This window comes from Suncus etruscus, chromosome 10 (genome assembly GCF_024139225.1).
Source record: "Suncus etruscus isolate mSunEtr1 chromosome 10, mSunEtr1.pri.cur, whole genome shotgun sequence".
Classification (NCBI taxonomy): Eukaryota; Metazoa; Chordata; class Mammalia; order Eulipotyphla; family Soricidae; genus Suncus; species Suncus etruscus.
Window position 1 is genome coordinate 72,079,873 of NC_064857.1, and position 25,940 is coordinate 72,105,812.

General features: G+C 44.7%; 1 protein-coding gene across 1 annotated transcript in view; it reads left to right on the top strand.

The window, feature by feature from the left end:
- The window catches only part of ATP8B1 (ATPase phospholipid transporting 8B1), a 119,043-nt gene that overhangs the window by 85,440 nt on the left and 7,663 nt on the right, over positions 1-25,940 (top strand). Inside the window, exons 16-24 of the mRNA XM_049782045.1 lie at positions 4,646-4,834; positions 7,013-7,125; positions 8,829-8,993; positions 10,181-10,292; positions 10,719-10,794; positions 16,326-16,458; positions 16,984-17,272; positions 23,191-23,414; positions 25,804-25,887. Coding sequence (XP_049638002.1) covers positions 4,646-4,834; positions 7,013-7,125; positions 8,829-8,993; positions 10,181-10,292; positions 10,719-10,794; positions 16,326-16,458; positions 16,984-17,272; positions 23,191-23,414; positions 25,804-25,887 — 1,385 coding nt within the window. The remainder of the gene's footprint in view (positions 1-4,645; positions 4,835-7,012; positions 7,126-8,828; positions 8,994-10,180; positions 10,293-10,718; positions 10,795-16,325; positions 16,459-16,983; positions 17,273-23,190; positions 23,415-25,803; positions 25,888-25,940) is intronic.

Genomic DNA, 25,940 nt, shown 5'->3' on the forward strand with positions numbered 1-25,940 from the left:
AAATTTAAGTGCATGGAAGGAAGCTTGTGGCTTTCAGCAAGACTCAGAGTCTCCTACTCCCCAAGGATGAACCCAACAACCCCATGAAGTTAAGAAAGAGCTTCTGACTGGAGCTAGCCCTGCTCTGAGCAGGCTGATTGAGGGAGGTTAGACAGGAAGTTGCAGGGAACTGGAGCAGAGATCAGAGTTCTTACTGGCAAACTTACCTTTAACTTCTATGAGGATTGAGTGTGATAGTAGAATGTAACTGGCTTCTCTTGGGTTTTGCCTCTCAGATTATGAGCTAGTTTTTGAGTATGGGACATAAGCTGGGTTCATTTGGGAACAGACAGTCTTTAGGTATGAGCAATGGCCCAGTGGACTTGGGTTTCCTCTGCAGGGTTCTTTCTGGCAGAACCTGCTCTATATTCTGCTGATCTAAGGGGTATGTGTAGTAGTGTGGAGACCCTGGGGCTCCCTGGATTCTGGTCTCCCCCAGAACCTTTCTAGGAGCAGATGGCAGCTCTTTCCTGAACTGTTGAGGTTGGTAGCTTTTGGGGGAAAGGATGAGAAAGCTTTGACTGAAGGAGACATTGAGCTTGGGAAGCAGCTTGCTTCACGGCTCATGATAGAAATCGGTGGTGCTGGAATCAGCTATGGAGTTGGGGTGTTGAGCAATGGAATTTGTGGTTAGGACATCATCTTCCTCGAATTTGGCTTCCGAAATCATACAATATTGTGTGCAAGCAGAGATCTTGCCCTGTGTGAGTCTCTTTGGAAATGGCTCCCAGATTTGGCTTATGCCTCAGTGGCCAACTTCATGCTCTGCATGTTTGGAGCACTGAGCATGGTCCTCAGCACCCTACCCATTCCCCAGAAAGGACAGAAGAGTAATTTCAGAGGTTTATTTGGGATGCACATGTGGCAGTGTCCAGGACTGGCTTAATCCTGCCTCTGTGGAAAGGGAGCACTCCAGGAGGGGCTCAGGGGACCCTATATGATGCCAGGTATCAAACCCATGTGGACTATATGCAAAACAAATGCCCTACCTGTGGTTCTCTCTCTCTCTCTCTCTCTCTCTCTCTCTCTCTCTCGCTTTCTCTCTTTCTCTCTCTCTCTCTTTCTCTCTCTCTCTCCCTCTCTCCCCCCAGAGGACCATTTTCTAGTCCATTCTTGAAGAACATCGGAGTGGGCCTTGGTCGCTGTGTGTGTGTCTGAAATTCTGGGGCTTCATCACTGGCATGAATGGAAGGACTTTCTTTTAATGATTAAAAATATCAATGTTTGCTCCAGATAGGATTGTCTCCTTCATGGGAACAGTACCACCTTTGACCGTTTTGTTCCTTTTTCTGGTGGGTATGTTTGCCCACATGATGCAATCCGAGGACCTCACCATGCCAGCCAAGGTAGCATCCGGGAGGGGCTGTGCCCTCACTGCTCCTGGGTGTACTGGTTAAATATTGTTCCTGCCGGGGCGTGTCTGTGCACATGTGTGTGTGTGCAGGTGAATGCACGCATGCGTGTCTTTATGTGTTTGAAGAGCAGCCAGATTGAGTGAGTTCAATTGTAACTCCTGGTTTCTGGCTTTGTGGGTGAGGAAAGAAGCCATCACATTCTCAGTATAATTCGGCCATGTAGAATTCTGTCTTCTTTTTCTGGGTACCAGTGAGCCATTGTAGAAGAAGGACACAGGAGAGCTTCATCCGAATACCCCCACACCCCCACAGAGGCTGACCGTCATTCTGGCCAACTTCGGTCATGCCCAGGTGGAAACTAAATGCCTTTTCTGGTGACTGTTCATCTGAGCAAAGAAAGGTTTCTCTCTGCATTAAAGCTAAAGAAATAGAGCCTTCAAATAAAGCATTTTGGATAGGCCAGTGATTTGTTCAAACTTTTTATTGAAGCATAACAGGTGTTTAGGAGCTCAATGGATTTTTATTGACTTAATCCTCCCTTGTCATGCTTAGAAAGCCACACAGAGTGTTCTGATGCCCAGAAAATCCCTTTTAGTTGTCCTCCTAATGTTGCTACTCTGGAGAAAGTTGTCCCAGCTATGTCTAGCAGCAGTGAGATGGACTCTGGAGATGGAATTATGTGGGATTTTTCTCCCACCACTCATCTCATGAGATCTGTTTATTATGCAAGGGCCCTTGTCAACAGAAGACCATTTCTCCTGGTCTCACTGTAATCATCAAGATACTGACAGACTGATGAGTTTCAAAATTTAAAAACTGTTAGTGGCTGGAGCAATAGCATAGTGAATAAAGCACTTGCCTTGCATGTGACTGACCTGGGATCCATCCCTAGCATTCCATATGGTCTCCCAAGCCCATCAGACTTGAGTGCAGAGTCAGGAGTAAGCCCTAAGCATGATCATGTGTGGCCCATAAAAAATATTAGAACATTGGGCTGGAGAGACTGTACAGGGGATACATTTACCTTGCATGCAGCCAACTCTAGTTTAATCCTGCACTATATGTGGTCCCCCAAGGACCATCAGAAGTGATTTCTTTTTTTGGAAGGAGGTTGAGTTTTTGGGTCACACCCGGCAGCACTCAGGAGTTACTCCTGCCTCTATGCTCAGAAATCACCCCTGGAAGGCCCAGAGAATTATATGGGATGCCGGGATTCAAACCACCATCCTTCTGCATACAAAGTAAACACCCTACCTTCATGCTATCTCTCTGACCCCAGCCAGGAATGATTTTTGAGAATAGAGTAAGCACTGAGAGCTGTTCAACCTGGCCCAAGATAGGACTTGGCATTTAGAGCACGAGCCTTGCATGTGAAGGTGGCCAACCCAGGCTCAAGTCCTGACTCCACATAGGTTCCCCAGGTATGGCCACACGTAGTTCTGGGCCTCCCAAAGTGGTACAGGTCATTTTCAGCACCAGATCCCTGGGTTCTAGTTTAGAAATGCAAGTGAAAATTCCTTAGGCTTTCTAAACACCACTTGGGAAATTCCAAAATTAAATACATAAATATTAGAATATAGCCAGAGTGAAGTAAGCACACCTTCTTAAAAGAAGACAAGCTGGGGCCAGTGAGATAGCATGGAGGTAAGGTATTTGCCTTGCATCAGAAGGTCAGTGGTTCGAATCCCGGTGTCCCATATGGTCCCCTGAGCCTGCCAGGAGCTATTTCTGAGCATAGAGCCAGGAGTAACCTCTGAGCGCTGCTGGGTGTGACCCAAAAACAAAAAAAAAATGAAGTTAGAAGAAGACAAACTGACACAGCCCTTTTGGAAAACTAATGAGTAATTTATACCAATAGGCTATAGAATAATCAGTATTACTCAACTCAGTAGTTTCACAGCTAGGAAGCTAGTCTGGAGCTAACTCCTAGATTTGGTATCTGGTAGTTCTTAGAGGGAAAGGCAAGGAACCTAGGAGGGATGAATTGTGGGGTCTCTTTGGAGGTACAATACCATTGAGATTTGGTGGGAGTAGTGAGGGGTAGGGACAGCACAGTGGATACAGTACTTGCCTTGCACATGGCTGACTCACATTCAATCCCTGCACATCATATCGTCCCCTGAGCACAGAGCCAAAATTAAGCTCTGAGCACTGGAACTTAAAAACCAAAGAGGGGGCCCGGAGAGATAACACAGCGGTGTTTGCCTTGCAAGCAGCCGATCCAGGACCAAAGGTGGTTGGTTCGAATCCCGGTGTCCCATATGGTCCCCCGTGCCTGCCAGGAGCTATTTCTGAGCAGATAGCCAGGAGTAACCCCTGAGCACCGCCGGGTGTGGCCCAAAAACAAAATCAAAAACAAAAAACAAAAAACAACAACAAAAAAAAAAACCAAAGAGGAAAAAAATGTGAGATCAAACCCTGAAACACCGTAATATGGTAAAAATCAATGGTAAGAAGATAAAAGAGAAAAAAAATTATAAATGATTATTTATAATATATTATATATAGCATCTTATATATAACATATAACAATATATATTTATAACATATAAATATTTATAAAGTATTATAACATTGTAATGATTATTACAATGTTGTTATTGAGAGTAAAAATTTTTGCCAACAAAGTGCCTGTAGAAGAAAATGACCACCAAAGGCCAAAGATAATTCCAGGGTCTGGAACATGATTGGTTTGTGGAGTTTTGGGTTCAATCACTGGCACCACATGTTTTCCCAGTGCCACCAGGAGCACTCCAGAAAAAAGTTAGTGTTTAGTGAGCACCATAGATGTTTGTTTTTGAGAGATTGGGTTTAGCTAACACCTGGCTCTGCTCTCAGAAGTGACCTTGGTTGTACTCAGGGGACCATCAGCAATGCAAGAGCTGCAAGGCAAGAGCCTCAACCATTGCACCAGCTTCCTGCAGGTCAACTAACTGGGAACTTTAAAGAGAACAACAAGAAATTCCCACTGATCATGTTTTGCTTCTGGAGGGTGGTTATGGGTTTGATATTATTGTTCTTGTTTTCAGCCTCCCCTTTAATAGTACTTTTTCAGCATCCTCTTTATTAGTATACTATATAATGAGTAAAGTTTGACATTTAAAAAATATTCATGCTGGCATATTCCTCAGATGGACTGGCTTGTTTTCTTGGGGATGGTTGGTTGGACTTTTCAAGATGACCTTGCCTGCAACATGCACCCCTCACTGTCCTCATGGCCCCTCATGTTTTATTTCCTACTTTGGAATCAGGTCAGCTCAACTACCAGGCTGCCTCCCCTGATGAAGGGGCACTGGTCAATGCAGCCAGAAATTTTGGCTTCACCTTCCTCGCCAGGACCCAGAACACCATCACCATTAGTGAGATGGGCACAGAGAGGACCTACAGTGTGTTGGCCATTCTGGACTTCAACAGTGACCGGAAGCGCATGTCCATCATTGGTAGGTCACCGTTGGCCTAAGTCACTTGTGCCAGGCCTCAGGGTGTATGCTGGGTGAATCTCACACCAGGCTGCTCTGTGCATGCTGGGACAGTGGCAGGAGAATGGAGAAGGCAATGATAAAATCACTTGTTCCCTGGAATATTTGCCCAGACCTGTCTTCTACCCTTGCTTCTGCATAGTGTTCATGACTCTGAGAGATCCTGGTGACATTCACCAGGAGAAAGGCAGCAGTGGATGGCAGACTATACAACATGTGTTTTATTTTGAGAGCCCCTGCAAGCACAACTGCCCTTCTTGGGTGTCTGGAGAGGGAGAGTAGTGAATGTCTTAAGGGCAGTGAGGCTGTCTTGGTAAATGAACATAGTTCTCCCAATCCAGGCACATTCTAGCATGTCATTCTGTGGAGCCAGTAACTGCATCCTGATGTTAAGGTCATGATTAGAAATCACCTCAAACTTATAGAAAAATTGCAAAAATGTTTTGAAGCATTCCAGTATTTTCATTTGTATCTGCCAACTGTTGACCCTGGTCACGATTCTCATTAGACACAGGTTCACCTTTTCTGAACCCTTCATTTCCAAGGAAAGTTGCATACAGTCATAATTTGTTCACATTATTATGAGTGGTCAGAATGAGAAAAGTGGAGGTGATCCAATGCTATTATCCAAGCTAGAGAGCCTGTGTTGATAACACCAGCAATAGTCACTCTTGCTTCTTGGGCCAGGGTCCAGCCCAAGGTCACATGCTTCCTGTGGAGTTTCTTTCATTTCCAACACACCTTTCATTTCCAACAGCTCTCTAATTGTTGTATTTGTTTTTGGTTGTGGTGTCTCCGTTGATGTTTTGTTTTGTTTTGTTGTTTGGGGGCCATGCCTGGCAGCACTCAGGGGTTACTCCTGGCTCTACACTCAGAAATCACTCCTGGCAGGCTTGAGGGACAATATGGGACCCAGGTATCGAACCATGGGTCCGTCCTGGGCAGGCCACATACAAGGCAAACTCCCTCCCGCTGTGCAATCACTCTGGCCCTTGATGGACATTTTTGAGACGTGCAGACTGCTGGTTCTTAGAGCTTGCATTTGCTCTGCATGGCAGGAAGAGTATGTATTTAACACCGGTTTCTTCCCAGCATTTACATCTAGAACATCTGCTTACCACTCAGGTTTGCCTTAAGTTCTTGGTTAGGTGATGTCTGTAAGATCTCACCACAATTCAATAGAGTTTTTAACCAGTAGAAATACATGCCTTTCACTGTCTGCTGAACTCTGATTAACACATCTTACTGAGTTCTTTGCATGTGCTTAGCCCTGTTCTAGGCTGATTATCATGCATGGTTTCTACCTTGAAGAACCTAAAATCTAGTAAACCATGATGCACATTCTATAATTACAATATTCCTCCAAGAAACGAGTCATAATGAATTGTATTAATAATAGGAACATTAAATGTTATAAATATGTAAGGTAAAGTCATTGATGTGGGTGGTCTGTTGAAGACTTTCTGGAAGATTCTAACAAGCACAGAGCTTTGCATACATTAGGAAATCATTAAACATTAGCTGAAAGAATAAGTTAATGCTATGGAAAGCTGAGGTAAATGAGGAAGTTTTTATCCTTCATCTCCACATTCTATTTTCTCTTGAGAAAATATTGCCCCAGAAGAAATGAAGATTTTAAGCAACAGTGATTGATTAGTGCACTAACACTTCCCTTCAATAAGTATAGTTTTTATTAATAAAAAAATATCATTGGGTCAGGGTGATAGAACCCCAGTAGGGCTCTCTTGCCTTTCATGTTGTCAACCCAGGACAGACCCTGATTCAATCCCCTGCATCCCATATGGCACCCCTAGCCTGCCAGAAGCTAATTCTGAGCACAGAGCAAGGAGTAACCTCTGAGTGCCACCAAGTGTGGCTCAAAAAACAAAAAAAGAAAAAAATTATGAAAGCAAACATCAGGCAGTAGTGCAGTGGAGAAGGCATTTGCCTTGCACATGACTGACCCAGGTTCAGTCTCCAGCATCCCATATTATCCCCCAAACCCTCCCGGAGTAATTCCTGAGTGCAGAGCCAAGAGTAACCCTCAGTGCTGCCTGGTATGGTCCAAAAACAAAAATAGCAACAACAACAAGAAATCAAATGTCATTGATTTGTGGCTTTTCTTTCCATTGCTGCTAGTCAGAACCCCTGAAGGCAATATCAGACTGTACTGCAAAGGTGCCGACACTGTCATTTATGAGCGACTGCACCCAATGAACCCTACGAAACAAGAGACACAGGATGCTCTTGATGTAAGTCTTGCTTCTACACTTCATGCCGTGGATGGACACATGCTCTCTGGAACGCTCTTGAGAGCTTAAGTGAAAGCTGTATGCCCCCTTTCTTTGCCTTGGGGTAACTGAGTGGGGGGATTGTGGAAGAGGAGTAGGGCAGGCTGGTCCTGGTCCAGTCTTGCCAGCACCCCATTACCACCACCAACACCACCACCGGGAAAAACCATGATGACCACTCTCACTTTCATTGATGGCACAAAAGAGCTTGCAGGACTGATCTGGGAGACTTCCTGCTCTTTTTTAGTGACTTTGAGCAAGTTTCATAATCATACTGAACTATACTTTCTGCATGCTGAATTATGATCCCCAAGAACTGCCTACTTCCAATGTAAAGAAGGCATTTATATATGATGAGACAATGCAAGGCATTGAGTTTGGTCTTCGTCATCTTGGGTTTATAAATTTGGATCAGTGATCTGAATAACCAGAATGTTGGAACTCTCTTTTGGAGTTATTTTTTTGACTCTAGTTATATACAATGAGAGCAGTGAAGTTTAGATGATATCTAACAGACCTGTGTCCCAGTTCTAATCCCATTGTATGTTGAATGGGGACATGGTTGAAATCATTAATTGCCTCCGTGAAAAAAGAAGTGAAATCATTCCTATGAGAGGGAAGCATCTCACATAGTTCTTACCACTTAGATAGATATTTCTTCTCTTCCCTTTAAGCATCTGAGTTTTGGGACCGCTCATGGACCCTTGAGAAAGAAGCCTGATAGATGTGTTGTTAGTACTGAGTGAGATCATGACTTAAGGTCATGTATGGGTCATGTTCTGACTCAGAAGGAAGTCTACCTAAATACAGGCTGAACTCTGTAAAGAGATCTCTGTGAAGTGAACCAGTGCCGCTATCAGGCTAGCCAAGATGAATGGATCCTAAACATCTTCCCTGGTTCTTTTTTTTTTTTTTTTTTTGGGTCACACCCAGCTTTGCTCAGGGGTTACTCATGGCCCTGTGCTCAGAAATTGCCTCTGGCAGGCACGGGGGACCATATGGGATGCCAGGATTTGAACCACCATCCTTCTGCATGGAAGGCAAATGCCCTACCTCCATGCTATCTCTCCGGCCCACTTCTCTGGTTCTTATTTAAGCTATTTAAAATGGCTTAAACCTAGGGCCAGTACAATAGCACAGTGGGGAGGATGCTTGCATGCAGCCAACCCACATTCAACCCTGGATGTCCCACATGGTCCCCTGAGCCTGCCAGGAATAACTTCTGAACATCTCTAGATATGGCCAAAAAAATAAACAAAAAATATGGCTTAAACCACTCTGGCTCATCTTTTCAGGTCATTTTTAAAATTAAAGTATTGTTTTAAAAAATCACTTTAATAGTAACTCAGATATTTTAGAATTTGTCTGGTTGATGAGAGTTCAGAGTTTGTAATACAGGTTTGTGAGAACAAGTTGTGGCCTCACTACTGGGCAGCACCTGTGTTTGTTGCTTCTTTAATCATTAAGCAAAAATAAGGTTTTCTTTCTTCTAGTCATTTGATTTTGAAGAAAAAGTACACAGAGACGATAGAGTAAACTTGCACCGAGTCTCTCAGTCCCCATTTAAGTTCTCCTTGAGTTCATAAGCACAATGACAGTCATGGTCTTACATCCTATAAAATTGACTCTGTGTGTGTGTGTGTATGTGGTTTCTCTTCAATCAGATCTTTGCCAGTGAGACTCTGAGAACTCTGTGCCTTTGCTACAAGGAAATAGATGAAAAAGAATATGAGGAATGGAATAAAAAGTTTATGGCTGCCAGTGTGGCCTCTGTGAACCGCGACGAGGCTCTGGATCAAGTGTACGAGGAGATTGAAAAAGACTTAATCGTGAGTTTTAGTGTTCATCACGATCTCCTTAGTATTCTTAACAGAAGCAGAAATGTTATTAAGGTTTACTGCAGTTCTGATCTTTTTCCTGAAAGAGAATCTTCACTGTAGCTTGCAAATTTGGCACAGGGGATCTAAGTCATGTGAATTTCTTTTGTTCAGAAAGTGGTATGGAAGGTGCCATTATGAGTAATTCAAAGATGGGAAACATTAGGAGAGATTCTTGTCGGATGCTGTTATTTTTATATGGCTTATTAAAATTCATTATGATTTTTACACCATAACAAGCCAGCATGTGCTTATAACATAGTGAGAATTACTCAGCCCATAATTTGAAAACTCTAATAACAAGAGACGTAGGATTGGTTAACAACATTATCCAACATATTATATTTACTGCCAAAGGGTTTAAATTAGTGGGGAATGTTCAATAAATAGCTGGCTTGACCTTTCACAAGCTGGATTGGCTTATATCCATATAAAGTAGCATAGAGGGAAAAATAGGGGTTAAGATACTGTCCTTACATGCAGCTAACTGTGGTGTGATCTGCAATACTGTATATGGTCTCCCTGGCACCACCAGGAGTGACCCCTATACATACAGCCTCTAAGCACCACCAGGTGCACCCCAAACTGAAATGAAATAAAGTGATATATACACCAGAAAAAAATGTGTATTTTCAATGCTCTTGCTTTTGCACTTGCATCTTTGGTTTTTTGTTTTTTCTTTGTTTGTTTTTTGTGCTCAGGGCTCACTCCAGGTTCTGATCTCAGGAATGATTCCTGGCAGACTTGGGGCCCCTATGAAATGCCAGGAATTGAATCTGGGTCAGCTGCATGCAAGGCAAACACCCTACCCATTGTGCTATCACTCCAATCCACTTGTAATTTTGTATTGATTAATTACTTGAACACAATTATGCTGGCATGAGCCACCAGTGGCTCACACTGGACTGTAGTGTGATTAACACAGATTGCATTGTCGGCATCAGTGTCCAGAAAAATATTGTTGGTATTTTGGTTTATGCTCAGCATGACACAGCAGCCATCACCGCTAATGCCAGTTATTTACCCCACTAGGACACCAAATGGGGTGCAAATGAATTATCTTTATATATGAACCGACTGCCATTATGGGGCATTTGTGTCTTATTTGCTAATTCCTCTCTTTCTCACATACATTCCAGCTCCTGGGGGCAACAGCTATTGAAGACAAGCTCCAGGATGGAGTCCCAGAAACAATTTCAAAGCTTGCAAAAGCTGACATTAAGATCTGGGTGCTGACTGGAGACAAGAAAGGTAATTTCTTGTGTATGGGAGAATATCTCTTAGCTCACAAATATTCACAACTTCTGTTTCCCTTGCCCCCAAATGACCTCAGACTTAGCTTCCTGTGCAAATACTCATTTTTGGGGGACAGAAATACTTGCCCTCAGAAAATCTCTTCTGTTATTCTAGCCCATCCTGACCACCCACCTTCTTCCAGAAATATCCTTAGAGCAGAGCTGATATCATACCCCAGAGCTTCTGACTGTAGTTGCTCTTCTCCCTCTAGCTAGTGGGCCCGCTCTCAACCAAGGTTGAAGGCCCTTGCAACCTTCCTAGTGCTTTTGCCCTTTGCTGGATACAGGTTAAAATGCAAAAAATGTTGACCAGCACTGTTAATGAAATCAAATATTCAATTCTCTGGTAGAAAAGACACTGAACTTTTCATTTCTGTTGTAGAAACGGCTGAGAATATAGGATTCGCTTGTGAGCTTCTGACAGAAGACACCACCATCTGCTATGGGGAAGACATAAAGTGAGTTGGGGGCTGCTGGGATGTAGGGTACAACCTGCATTTACACAGGTGAGACCATATTCATGAGGCACCGCCTGTCACTAGCCCACAGTTCCTTTGTGTAGAAATGAAATGAGAGACTGAGGGGCAACACCCAGTGCTGGGTTCAGCCTCCTCTCAGAAACTTGAGCTTCTAGGGCCAGAGTGATAGCACAGCATGTAGGGCATTTGCCTTGCATGTAGCTGACCCAGGTTCTTTCCCTGACATCCCATATGGTCCACCAAGCCTGCCAGGAGTATTTTCTGAGTGCAGAGCCAGGAGTAACCCAAGTGCTACTAGGTGTGGCCCCCTCAAAAAATAAACCCAGAAATTTGAACTGTCCTTGGTCTTTTCAGTGGCTTGTGTCTGTTCCTTGAGAATTTTCTGTGCTTGAGGCAAAGAGAGCAGTAGGAGCCTGAGAAACATAGGAAATTCTCTTCACCATTCTCAGAAATTTTACTTTTAGAAAGAATGAGAGGCCAGAGAGATTGAACAGTGGTCAAGGCACTGACCTTGAATGCAGCTTACCCAGATTTGATTCCTCATACTCCATGGTGATCTCTCAGCAAAGAGTCAAGGGGAAACTCTAAAATAATTCCCATCCCTGAATCACAGAGTAAAGCAAAACTGGAAAAGAAGAGCAGAAAATCCTGCCTAGGGGCCAGAGCCACAGTACAGCTGGGAGGATACTTGTTTTGCACGCAGCTGACTCAAGCCTTAGAATCCCATATGGTTCCCAGATCCCAGTCAGAAGTAATTCCTGAGCATAGCGCTGGGAGTAAGCCATGAGCATCAATCACTGGGTGTGATGCCCAAACAGAATAGGACAAAAGAAGTAAAGTCCTGTCTTAATTAGGAGGACAAGGATAATATTTGCATGTGGCTTGTTCTGTTTGTTCCTCAAACCTTTTCCTATGGCCACTCCCTCAAGTTGCTATGGGACCAGATTAAAAATACACATGTGCATCTGGCCAGGGAAGGGAAGTAAATTATGGGGGGGTGGGGGTTTCTATCTTCTTTCTAATAACCATGCAAGTGTTTTAGAGGGTCTTCCTATGGTCTTAGTCACTAAATTAAATGAAACAAATCCAATGGCCTTTCCATCTCCCTAGATCCACGTTTTCGGAACAGCAGTCTGGGAAGCATGTGTCGTTGTGCTTCTAGGTCTTAAAAAATGACAGACAGCAAATAAATACTAAAGTGTTGATGTAAGTCGTGTCTTGGCTCCAAATCACTTAATAAATTACCATATGGTTTTATTTTTCCTCATCCAAGGCCTTCATAAATTTCCAGTTTCTCTTTGGAAAGGATTTCAAGACAGGCACGATAGGCTCAATGAGATAAAACTTGTGCAAGTAGTTCAGGCAATGACCCTTCTCCTAGCTGAGTTTACATATCCAGAGTTGCTAAGTCAGCTTTCGAGATGATTTCTGGAAAAGTCTTTGCTTAAAAAAAAAACAAACAAACAAAACAAAACAAAAAAAAAACAGCTTAACTTCTTAGAAATTGAGAAAAGAAAAGAAAAGAAAAAAAGTGGATGAGACCCAGGGGCCAAGTGATCTCAGGTGCATTGAGTGGGGGAAAAAATAAAAGGTCAGAACTAAATACCCAAGCCAAAGTCAATGACAGTAGAATCGAGAAACCCAAACTATAACTAGCTTAACACAAAATGGACCTATTATTTCTGATATATCAGGGAGTAAGGGTGAAGGGATGGGATTCACACTGGAAACTGGTGGAGAGAGGTTAACACTGGTGGTGGGAATGGCCCTAATTTACTGTCACTATATGCCTGAAATACAACTCTGAAAGATGTGTAATTCACAATGGTTCAATAAAAAATAATAAAAAAAATTTAAAGAGACAAGTATAATTTCTCTCCTTCCAACTAGCTAGTCATTGATCCTAAGGTCACACCTTGTTTTCAACTTGAAAATGAGAATTCACGTGGGAAAACGCTAGTCAATGCCAATTCTCAGGTTCAGTAGCTTTCAGTGAGAGTTGGGTTTTCCTTTCAGAAACTTTGCCAGTGCCTGGAGACAGCTTGGTGGCCCAATGGTGCAGGAGTGATACTACAGGTGTCAGTGAAGAAAGATTCCACAATGCCAGGGGCAGCTAAGAACTACCTGGCCCCTGATGCCATGGTGGAAAAACCTGCTCTTTGAAAGGAGCAGAATAATGGGTCTGTGTGTATAGAGAGAGAGGACCTGAGTCTTCATTCCACTGTTGCCATCTGCTTGCTCCAGGCAAATCAAATGACATTCTCTCTCTCTCTCTCTCTCTCTCTCTCTCTCTCTCTCTCTCTCTCAATTTTCTTATTTGTAACACAAAGAGCTTGAATAAGATAATTTAAGGTCACCTCCTACTCTAAAATACATTGACTTATTTGTCCAGCATATGGATGCCTTAAATGTAATCTTCTCCATAACTTATAGTGCTGGGAATATTACAGAAGCAATTGTAGCTGAATGTAGTAATGAATTGCTTTCCTCTGCACTGCTTATGCTTTTTAATTCAAAGGCACTCGCCTGCCTTCTGCTGCTTGTGACCACATTTCGCCTGGAGTTCTCTTTGGCAAATTCTGTAATGCCAAGATCATTTTCCATGGTAGAGGAATGGAGACACAGCCAGATGAGTCAATCATCTCACTCTTCAAGTCCGTGCATTCCCTTGAACCCATATCGCTCTTGCTTGTTTCTTTTTTTCTCCCCACCCCTCTTGCTTGTTTCTGCGTCTATTTGCTTCCCCCCTACTCAAGAAGATATGTGCTCTCTCTTGAACATGAACTTTCTTTTTCTCCTCTCACATCATTCTAAGCAAGTTTCATTCAAGATAAACATCTTGGGGCTGGAGAGATAGCATGGAGGTAAAGTGTTTGCCTTGCATGCAGAAGGATGGTGGTTCAAATCCTGGCATCCCATATGGTCCCCTGAGCCTGCCAGGAGCGATTTCTGAGCATAGAGCCAGGAGTAACCCCTGAGCGCTGCCAGGTATGACCCAAAAACCAAAAAAAAAAAAAAAAAAAAGATAAACATCTTGTTTCACTAAAAAAAAATTAATTAGTAAATCACCAGATTAACAATGGGCCAAAGCACTCTTGGCCTCAGAGTATAGAGAGAAGAAAAGAAATTGAATGGAGTGGGAGAAATACAAATATGAAAGGATGGGGAACAAGGGTCAATTGGTCTCTGGTGCATTGGTAGTGTTAAAAAAAGGTCAGGAGTAGCCCCTGAGCGCTGCCAGTTGTGTCCCAAAAAACAAAAACAACAACAACAAAAAGTCAGAACTTGGGCAAGGGAAATAACATAGAGGTAGGGCGTTTGCTTTGCATGCAGAAGGATGGTAGTTTGAATCCTGGCATCCCAAATGATCCCCCGAGTCTGCTAGGAGTGATCTGAGCATAGAGCCAGGAGTAACCCCTGAGCGCTGCCGGGTGTGACTCCCTACCCCCAAAAAAAGGTCAGAACTAAATAACCAAGCCAAAGTCAATAACAATGGAATCAAGAGACCTAAACTTTAATAATCTGAACTTAAAATGGGCCTGTTGGAGCCAGTGGTGGCATGGAGCGGTAAGGCATTTGCCTTGCCAGCAGTAGCCTAGGACGGACCGTGGTTTGATCCCCTGGCGTCCCATATGGTCCCCCAAGCCAGGAGCGATTTCTGAGCACATAGCCAGGAATAATCCCTGAGCATCACCAGGTGTGGCCTCCCCAAAAAACAAAAACATAGACAAATAAAAATAGGCCTGTTATACTGGCAGACCAGGGACAAAGGGTGGTGGTATGGAATATTGGTGAAGGGAGGTCAACACTGGTGGTGGGATTGGCTCTGATTCAGTGTATGTCTGAAACCCAACTAGGAAGGACTTTGTAAATCATAATTTTTTCAATAAAATAAAATAATTTTTAAATGGGCAGAAGACTTGAAAAGGCCAGTAAGCAAATTATGCTTAATATCAACCACAAAGAAACAATCCCTTTCATTTATGTAGGATAGCTACTACAAAGACAAAGAAATTGCCTTAAAAAAAATTGCCTTGAGTGTGTAATGATGCTGAAAAAAAAAAATGGAAACCTTTGTTGGTAGAAATGTCAGAGGGTGCAGTCCTGTGGAAAACAGCATAGGAAACAGAATTGTTGGTCTGGAAAGAGAAAGAGGTCAGCAGACAGAGCACATGTGCTTGTGGAGCCCCTGGCTGGTTTCCCCAACACCACTGAGTGTGGCCCAGAAATGAAATAGAGAGAGAACAGGACATCCTATTTGCACATCTGTGTTCATGATCATGTAAAGGCGGAGGTGATACATTCTAGATGAACAGATCAATAAAATGTAGGCAGTTCACGGGATGGACTATTATTCACCCACAAAATGAAAGGGATCCTGACATGTTCAGGGGACTGGATAGTGAAACAGTGACAGGGGGTCTTACAGATGGGTCATGTGATCTCAATACAGCTTGGGGAGTTACCTGTTGGGCCATATTCAAAGAACACAGAAAGTGGAGAGGTTGGTAGTGAGTGACTGAGAGCTGGGAGTGAGAAACAGTGTTAATTATCAGGTGTAGAATTTTAGGGTTGTTTTGTTTTTGTTTGTCACTATCATTGCTGGTACTTGGGGCCCAGGGTGACATTCAGTGGTGCTCCTTGAGGGGGACCCTGCAGTGCTGGGAATTAATTTTTGGGCCTCACATATGTAAGGCATGTGCTCGTCCCACTTGGACCACATTGCAGGCATTTTAAAATATGCTGAAGTTGAGGCTGGAGCGATAGTGCAGCAGTAGGGCATTGCACGAGGCTAACCCAGGATGGACCTCGGTTCAGTCCCCCGGTGTTCCATATGGTCCCCCAAGCTAGGAGTGATTTCTGAGTGCATAGCCAGGAGTAACTCCTGAGTGTCACTGGGTGCCCCCCCCCAAAAAAAAAAAGATGCAGAAGTTTTAGGAATTAGAAATAAATACTATTATTTATTTCTCTTTTCTTTCTTTCTTTCTTTCTTTTTTTTTTTTTTTTTTTTTTTTTTTTTGGTTTTTGGGTCACACTCAGCAGCGCTCAGGGATTACTCCTGGCTCTCTGCTCAGAAATTGCTCCTGGCAGGCTCGGGGGACCATATGGAATGCCGGGATTCGAACCGTCCTTCTGCATGCAAGGCAAATGACCTACCTTTATGCTATCTCTTCAGCCCCTTTACTATTATTTCTTTTCGTTTGTGGGTGCACTTCGGACTCTGCTCTAGAGCGACTCCTGGTTTTGTGGTTGGGGAACCATGTACCAGGGATCAAAGCAGCACCCCCTTTTCAGAATGCCCTTCGTCCCTTGAGCACTCTGTCTGGCCCCACAGCTAATAGAATCACTCCTGCTGCACTAAGCTGTCAGAAATGGTTTGAACAACTGGGTGTTAGATGTTTCTCACTACAATTTTCAAAAGAAATTAGAGGTTAACGAGTTAACCTCCCAGTTTTGTTAGGGCTTGGCTATGGGCCCAGCCTTCAAACATTTCCATTTGCTCCCACCAGTGCCCTTATTCACACGAGGATGGAGAACCAGAGGAACCGAGGTGGAGTCTATGCAAAATTTCTCCCTCCAGTACAAGAACCCTTCTTCCCACCGGGAGGGAACCGCGCCTTAATCATCACAGGCTCCTGGTTGGTACGTGTCACATGTCTACCTCTGACTGAAAGCAGTTCATTGTGAATCAATTTAGATGGCTCCCATATTTGCAGCCACCCTAAAAAAATTCTCTTAGCCCATAAACAGCTGGCTTGCTATGTTTGATGCCTCAGAAATGAGCTCCAGCTGGAATTAGATCACACAGGCTCTGCCTAGTTTTTCTATGAATAATTTTAGTCTCCTTCCTGGTTCCTTTCCATCTTATCTGAATCTTTTATTTATTTTGGGAATGGGAGTTTGAGACCACACCCTGTGCTGCTCAGGCCTTACTACTTGGCTCTGTGCTCAGCCATCACTCCTGGCAGGTTTGAGGGAACTTTGGGGGTGAATTGTTGTCCAGGTATTATTGTCCTGGCCACTTGTCTGAATCTTGGTCATCAACAAGGTAATATCATAGCCCAACCCTCTCCTCCCTGATTCTCCCCAGGGAAGGATGCCAGGGCCCCAGTGAAGTCTTCAGCCTGGTCTCTTGGGTGCTAAGCGTTTCTGTCTTGGGTTGCACAGAATGAGATTCTGCTGGAGAAGAAAACGAAGAGAAGTAAGATCCTAAAGCTGAAGTTCCCCAGGACTGAGGAGGAGCGGCGCATGCGGACGCAGAGCAAGCGGCGACTCGAACTGAGGAAGGAGCAGAGGCAGCGCAACTTCGTGGACTTGGCATGCGAGTGCAGCGCCGTCATCTGCTGCCGCGTCACTCCCAAGCAGAAGGCCATGGTGGTGGACCTGGTGAAGCGCTACAAGAAGGCCATCACGCTGGCCATTGGCGATGGTGCCAACGACGTCAACATGATCAAAAGTGAGTCCATGCAGAACGGCAGGGCCATAGTGCATCGGGGAGGGTGCCTGCCTTGCACGCCACCACCATCACCACCGATGCAGGGTTCTATCCCTGCATCCCATATGTCCCCTGAGTACCAGCAGGACAGATTCCTGAGTGCAGAGCCAGGGGTAAACCCCTGACCTGAGTCCCCAAACAGAACCAAATCCCAGATACCCCCCCAAAAGTGTTTCCCATAATGCATCCCAGGGATGCCCATTCCAGACCCATGAATCGATCCTGGTAGACTCCATATTTTTACACGTGAGGGCTTTTCTTTCTCTCTTCTTGTTTCTCTTTCAGATTTAGCAGAGCCCTGCTATTTAATAAATGTGTTGACATTAGGGTTGGCTTGATTTGAGGGGTGCATACCCAAGGGTGCTAACTTGGGAGATCGTCCTGGCACAGTGCTAAGGGGTCACTTGTGGCAATGTACAGGGACCTGGGGTGCCTGGGAAAAGAACCAGGGTTCCTGTAATAAAGCTCCATCACCAGCCCTTTGGGCTATCTCCCTGCTACTGTTTAAGAACTGGAAAGGGAGGGTCGTTTGTTTGGGATCTTTTTGGTGGGCACACCTGACAGTACTCAGGCCTTCTCCTGGCTTCACAGTTAAGAATCACTCCTGCAGGACTGGAGAAATAGCATGGAGGTAAGGCGTTGGCTTGCATGCAGAAGGACGATGTTTCGGATCCCGGCATCCCGTATGGTCCCCTGTGCCTGCCAGGTGCGATTTTCTGAGCATGGAGCCAGGAGTAACCCCTGAGCACTGCCGGGTGTGACCCTCGCCCCCCCCCCCAAATGAATTGCTCCTGGTGGTGCTGAGGGACCTTATGGAATGCCAGGGATCAAATGTAGTTTGGTTGCGTGCAAGGCAAGCACCTTCCCCAGCCTCTGAAAAAAGTTTTGCTAAGCTTAACATAAATGACTGGATTTGATCCAGTATATGAGAATATTCTTTTCTCTTACCTAAACACTTGTGCCTGGGGGTTGCTTCTTGCCTCAGTGTCTGATATGCCATGAGCACTGGGAGAAGCTTTCATATGTGAGATCAGAGTAACATCAGGTGTCAGAGCAGAACTTCCCTTCAGCCTTGTTCTCTTCCTCACCCGGTCAAGCATTGCTGGCTGGAGGCCCCTCATGCGGGCCCCACACACGGGACTGAGGATTGAGGTGCAACCTTGTAAGCCATGTCTTACATGGGCTCTAACACACGAGAAACCAAGCCTGTGTCTCCAAGCCTGGAACTTGGCCCTTCTCTGTGTCCCAAGTTACCACTTCCCATCAGGAAGTCGATGGTGCTAAAAACGCCTGAGTCCTTGTCCACATCCTGCTGCCAACCTATTAGGTCACCTGGAACTTAGGCACATGCCTCAGTTTTCTCCTGAAAATGTGACAATGGTCTTTGCGGTTACAACCAGCTTTCGGATAATTATGGATAATTATTACTTGACTCCGCAGGTCCACACAGGTCTGTGGTGCTGGGTGGATCCAGCATCTTGTATGACTAAGCTGTTCATTCAGCCCCTTGTTAACTCGTACATCTTTTTCTTTTCTTAGAATCTCTTCCTCCTCCTTCTCCTCCTCCTCCTTCTTGATCTCTGCTAAGAATATTCCAACTTTATCTACTTCAACTGGAGTCTGCATGACTTGTGTCTTCTCTGCCACGCATCTATCACCACTGCCGGTTTGTTCCCACTGCTTTTCTGTGCTTTTGTCTCAGTGCAGGCTGTTCTTCCCTATAGACAGCTCAAGTAAATTTCCCTTTGTGCCCCATGAACATAGTTGTGCCCCAAGGGAAAGTCACATGATTTTTGTTGTTGTTGTTTGGGGCCCACAACCAGCCAGGCTCCTGAGTGACCTAGCTCCAAGCTTAGGGGGTCATTCCCTAGCCATGCTTGGGAAATCATGTGGTTCTAGGAATCACATTCAGGCTTCAACATACCCAGTATATGTCCAGCCCTTTCATCTGTCTCCCCACATATACATTATTGTCATTCTGGGTGGAGGGTTCATTTTGGGTCACACCTGGCTTAGGGGTACTAAGGGGTTATTATTATTATTATTTTTTTTAAGGACGAAAGCTAATTTATTTTTGCTTGTATTTGTTTTTTTGTTTTGGGCCCATACTCAGTGAAACTCAGGTTACTCCTGGCTCTGTGTTCAGAAATTACCCCTGGAAGCATTAGGGACAATATGGAATACCAGAATCAAACCCGGGTCGGCCATGTGCAAGGCAAACAGCTACCTGCTGTACTATTGCTCTAACCCTGGAAAGCTATGAAACTTACTTAGGGGACGGAGAGATAGCATGGAGGTAAGGCATTTGCCTTTCATGCAGAAGGTCATTGGTTCGAATCTCGGCATCCCATATGGCCCCCAGAGCCTGCCAGAAGCGATTTCTGAGCATGGAGCCAGGAGTAACCCCTGAGCACTGCTGGGTGTGACCCAAAAACCAAAAAAGAAAAGAAAAGAAACTTACTTAGAAGGATGTGAGGGTGGAAAGGAGGAAAGGAATGTGTGTGTGTGTGTGTGAGAAAGAGAGAGAGAGAGAGAGAGAGAGAGAGAGAGAGAGAGAGAGAGAGAGAGAGAGAGAGAGAGAGAGAGAGAGAGAACAAAGTGAGGAGGCAAAGAGACACAGACAGAAGTGAGCAAAACTTTTCGAGGAAGAACATGGGCTTAGGTTAGTGTTATTCTGTCTTGAGGTGGATGTCTAAATATTGGAGAGAAAAGGGGGTTCTGAGATTCCCATCTCATAAAGGGCTTAGGCTTACAAGCTGGGTTTTGCTCTGGACTCACCAGTTGATTCTTCTTGCACAGAATTGCAAGAAGTCGGCAGAGATAACCTGATTGAAATTATTTTTCCTTAATTGTTTCAAGAATTTTGTTCATCTATGTTCAGATACTTTTAGGGATATAATAGGAAGCATTCATTTGAAGCCCAAGTCAATAAAACTGTTGTCTCCTTAGAAGCGAGGTTTGGATATTTTGGGTTTGTTTGTTTGTTTTATTTTGTTTTAGGCCTTTGGTTTTGTGGGGTTCCCAAGCAAGCAATGCTCAAGGTTTACTCCTGGTTCTGGGCTCAAGGGTCATTTTTGTTGGTGCTCAAGGGACCATATGGGGTACCAGTAACTGAGCCCTAGCAGTTGGCCATTTGCAAAGCAATCATCTCTGTATTGTTTCCCAAGCCTGGCCTAGAGTGAACCCTGAGCACTAAGTGACTCAGAAACAACAAAGTTGTGCCTCATCTCATTTTTGCTCGTTTTGAACCCCACCTTCTCAGCACTCATACATACACACATGCACACACTTACATACACACACACACACACACACACACACACACACACACACACAGAGTTTCTTTGTCTTCTTTAGTTTTTGAGCCACACTCAGCACCACTCAGGGTCCATTGTAGGATCTCAGGAATGAATCCAAGATTTGAACCTGAGCCTCCTGGATACAAAACAAGTGCTCTAGCCCACTGAGCTACCCACCCTGGCCCCCAATTCAGTATCTCAAAAAATCTTTGAATGGAGCAGGGATGGAGCTTAGTGAGAAAGTGAGGAAGTACCTGTCTTAGTTGGTGAGGCCCTGGAGTTCCTGCCCCATCATCCCCTTCAAAAATGTCTTTGAAAATTGAGTAGCATCTTAGTTTAAAGTATATTGATTATATGTTTTAGAGAACAATTCATTCTAGCTTAAAATTTTATAAAATAATCAGTTTATTTTGAAAGCTACAATGAGTTCTGCAGTTCCTGAAGCCAGGCCTGGGGGAGATGCTGGGACCAGGGTGGATGCTGTCTCCACAAAATCCAATGTGTGTCCTCTCTAGACCTTTATGCTTCTAAAAATCTCTAAGAAAGAATCTATTCACCCATACTTCAAGAGTTTACAGTCGGGCCCGGAGAGATAGCACAGCGGCGTTTGCCTTGCAAGCAGCCGATCCAGGACCAAAGGTGGTTGGTTCGAATCCCGGTGTCCCATATGGTCCCCCGTGCCTGCCAAGAGCTGTTTCTGAGCAGACAGCCAGGAGTAACCCCTGAGCAATGCCGGGTGTGGTCCAAAAACCAAAAAAAAAAAAAAAAAACGTGTTTACAGTCAGCCCAGGTTCAATTTGAGCTACCCATCTGCATGGAGTGATCCCTTGGTCCAGAGCCAATTGTTAACCCAGAGCACTGCTGGGTAAAGCCCCAAAAATGTAATAAAAGAGTTTCCACAGAACTCCTAGAACCATAAAGAAAGATTCCATCTCTGGACCTGTGCAAATACCAAGATCTCTAGCTACAGAGGCAGTATTCTATTATCCATGATGATGTGGGAAGTTTCCAGACATCACCAAAGGACCAAGGGGAGAGTAAAAGAGCATGTATGAAGCCTGTAGTTATTCCCATGACAGTATACTTCAAGGGAGGAGAAACCCTGTATCTCTTAGGGCACAGAATTCCCTTTCTAATTTCCCCCAATATTTACTGTGCATATGCAAGAAAAAAAAAGAGAGAAGCACAAATTAAATTTTTTCTTTTGCAAAAAATAAAAATAAAAATAAAAAAATAAAAGAGTTTCCATGTTAAAATTCTGTACACATGGGCCAGAGAGATAGCACAGCGGTAGGGCATTTGCCTTGCATGCAGCCAACTCAGGACAGACCCAGTTTCGATTCCTAGCATCCCATATGGTCCCTTGAGCCTGCCAGGAGCGACCTCTGAGCGCAGAGCCAGGGGTAACCCTGAGCACTGCCGGGTATGACAACCTCCCAAAAAACCCAAAAATAAATATGGTTTTTTAAAAAAAATTCTATACACAAACATCTTGGAGGTATCCCTAAGACATCTTCCTCCAAGTTGTAAAACATTGGTGTATTGTAAACAGAATAGAATTAAGATCAGACTCTGGTGCTTAATAATTTTATATCCTCTGAATAACATTAACTTCATGTCATTGGTATTAATAATGTATTTTAGTTAACTTTTGAGTAATTTTTTCATTCATTAATGAAATTATTAATGTGATACATACCCATTATAACATTCCATTAAATGTATGCAATACAGGGGGGGAAATTCTATATACAAACACAGCCAGAGCCTAATTCCAAACACCAGGAGCATGACTGGGTCACTAGGGTCATCTCTGCATTGGGCTGTAGCACAGGAAGCAGCCCCTTAGGGCTTTAAGAAGCATCACTTATCCAGGGACTGGTGCTCAGAGGTGCTCAGGAGGAACTGAAGGATCAGATTCTCAACTGAGTCGCTAACACCCCAGAAGCCAGAGGAGCTTCTGCCTTTGAGGGTCTTTAGAACTTTCCATCCAAGAAGCCTTTGCAGTGGTTTGTCAGCATCCTACGCCTAGAGAAAGTCTGGGAGTTCCTGAATAGCAATGCCAAAGGCAGGGGGAACTGGGCTCTGACTCCCAAAGCCTTCTACATGGAAGCATGGACGCCTTTCCTCTTGCCTGGTTAGAACAGGACTAGAAGGGGCAAAGAGCCACTTGGGACTATGACCCACATCACAGATCAGCCTCTGGTTGACTCAGCTGTGGCCAGGCACCCAGGACACACACAATACACATGGGTGCCCAGGGCTCACCCTGTGAGTGGAAGGCAGAGGCAGGAGCTGACATATCACCCAAATGGAATTCACCACCCACCCGAAAGCTTTCATAAATATTCATAAATATTTATGGAGGCCCAACGTGTGCTGTTTAACAACTAGCCCCTTTGACTGGGTGTTTAGACACTGAAGGTAGGAGATGGTGTCAAGATTTCACATCTGGAATGTTCTATGAGTGTTTCTTTGTCCGTTTGGGTTTGGTTTGTTGGGAGAAACATGTTCCTCATCTTACTGTTTGCCTTAAGAGAGGTTGAAGATTCAGTGTCTTGGCCCTTTGTTCACTCACAGCTGCCCACATTGGGGTCGGAATCAGTGGACAGGAGGGCATGCAGGCCGTCATGTCGAGCGACTACTCGTTCGCGCAGTTCCGATACCTGCAGAGACTGTTGCTGGTACATGGGCGCTGGTCCTACATCCGGATGTGCAAGTTCCTCCGCTACTTCTTCTATAAGAACTTCGCCTTCACCCTGGTGCACTTCTGGTACTCCTTCTTCAATGGCTACTCGGCGCAGGTAAGGCAGCATGCTCACTGGGCCCTTTCTCCTTGGATGAGAAGCTCTCCTCTAGGACACGAATCAAACTCAACTTTAGGGGCTGGGAAGAAACATGCCTCCCTTCCTATTTATAGTCAGGGTGCTGTCTCAATAGCTAAAGCACAGAAAAAAGGTTCCTTTTCTAAAATGTTTTCTGATACTTTAAAAATATTTAGTAGTGGCCAGAGCAATAGCACAGCACCTTGCACGCAGCTGAGCCAGGTTCGATCCCCAGCATCACATATGGTCCCCTGAGCCCACCAGGAGTGATTCCTGAGCATAGAGCCAAGAGTAACCCCTGAGCATTGCCCCAAAACAAAAAAAGTTAGGGGGGTGGCAGAGCAATAGTACAGTAGGTAAAGTACTTGCCATGCACACGAAGTTTGATCCAGAAGACCCAGGTTCGATCCCCAGCATTCCATATGGTCACCTGAGCATCACTAGGAGTGATTCCTGAGTTCAGAGCCAGAAATGAATTCTGAGTACTGCCAGGTGTGACCCTCCCCCCAATGGGTTGAGTTCATGCTTTGTATACAGGAAGCTCAGATTCTACCCTCAGCACCGCCTAGCCCCCCAATTGCCACCAGGAACCACCTCTGAACACAGAGACAGTAGTAGTCCCTGAGCACCACCTGGTGTGGCCTTAAACCAAATATCAAATATTTATGCTAGAAGTGAAGTGAGGAGATAGCTCAATGATAGGCCTGGCATGTGGAGGCCCAAGTTTAAACCCTGCTGCCACATGCTTCCTAATCATTTTCATCAGAAATGATGCCTAAGTACCAAGCCATTGTATGACCCCAAAAGAAAGACTAAAATATTTGAGGGTTTCCAGGATATAGCACAGTTGTAGAATGCATGTCTCCCAAGTATGACGCCCTCCTCAAGTTTGATCCCTGGCATTCCTATCCACTTTTTGCTCTTTTTTGGTTTATTTGGCTTTTGGGGTCACACCCAGCAATTCTCAGGGGTTACTCCTTGCTTTGCACTCAAGAGTTACTCCTGACAGTGCTCAAGGGATGCTGGAGATCGAACCCAGCTTGGCCATGTGCAAGGCAAGCGCCCCACCTGCTCTACTATCTCTCTGGCCCTACCCACCAAAAAAAATTTTTTTGCCTTGGTCAAGGTAGACTTTGAGAGTTTGAGAAATAATGAGAGGTGGGGTACTTGCTTTGTACATTGCTGCTATGCCCTGGTTCAATCAGTATCACCAGGGTTCATTCCTGAGCACCACCTCGTATGGTCCCAAAAGCCAAATAGAGAAAATGAAACATGGGGCTTCTGTGTTTAAGTAGTAGAGCACATGCCTAGAATGCATGGGGCCCAGAGTTCAACCCTGCAGCCACAGTGCCACCCACTACCAGTAGTGAAAGCCCCTCTGAGCCCTGACCCAACAGGACCACACTTCAGGCCCAGTATTGCCGAGTGACCTTGAGTACCCTGAGTTTCCCTGGGGTGACTCTTATCAAAAACAAAGGTGGAATTTGTTCCTGGTCCGTTGGTTTTTGTTGCTGTGCCTTTGTTTTCACCTTAGGTCAGAATACTAATAACAGATTGTTCCACTTGGAAAGTATAAAGTTGTTTAGTGGCCAAGAGTTAAATGGATTATATACATTTTTGATGCTCACAGCTACATTATTCTTTTTTCTATTTACTGAGGGCTGTTTGCTATTGATATGGGAGTGGGGCCATGCCTGTTAAAGGCTTGAGAGGATAAAATCCATCATTAGTAAAACATTACCCAGAGTCAATGCCTGGGCTTGGGCCGAAGCTCCTAGTACTCAGCTCTAGATGAGTGGCAGCAAGAAGCCCCAGTTGATGCTCAGTGAGCAGGAGTGGGGCAAGACTTGCTTCCTGTCTGTAGGACAAATGCAGAGTCAAGACTGGGTGTGCCCTTTCCTCTAGATCTCCCCCATTCCAGGATCTGTGTGTGCATTGCCCTGCCTATTCCTTTCAAAAATTCCATTCACAGAGGAGCCAGAGCAATAGCACAATGGGTAGGGCATTTGCCTTGTACACAGATGACCCAGGTTTGATCCTGGCATCCCCTGTTATCCTCTGAGCTCCACCAGGAGTGATTCTTGAGCATAGAGCCAAGATTAAACCCTGAGGACAGCTGGTTGTGACTCCCCATACACCCACAAATAAAGCTTCTTTCTCACTCATAACCAGTCACAGGTTCACAACATGTTGGAATGGAAAAGGCTCCCCTGCAAGATTCACATAAAATTTGTGAGGTCTTTTCAACCAGTGTTTTGTGATCAGATTCACAAAATTAGGGCCAACTAAAGGAGGAACACTGCTGAAACTTTGGCTGACCTGGGTGGGAGTGTGGAGGGTGGCAACACTGACCATGTTTCTCTCACAGACAGCGTATGAAGACTGGTTCATCACCCTGTACAACGTGCTCTACTCCAGCCTGCCTGTGCTCCTTATGGGGCTGCTCGACCAGGTAGGTTGTGGGACCTGTACCCACTGACTGCCATAGGGAAGAGCTGAGCAAAT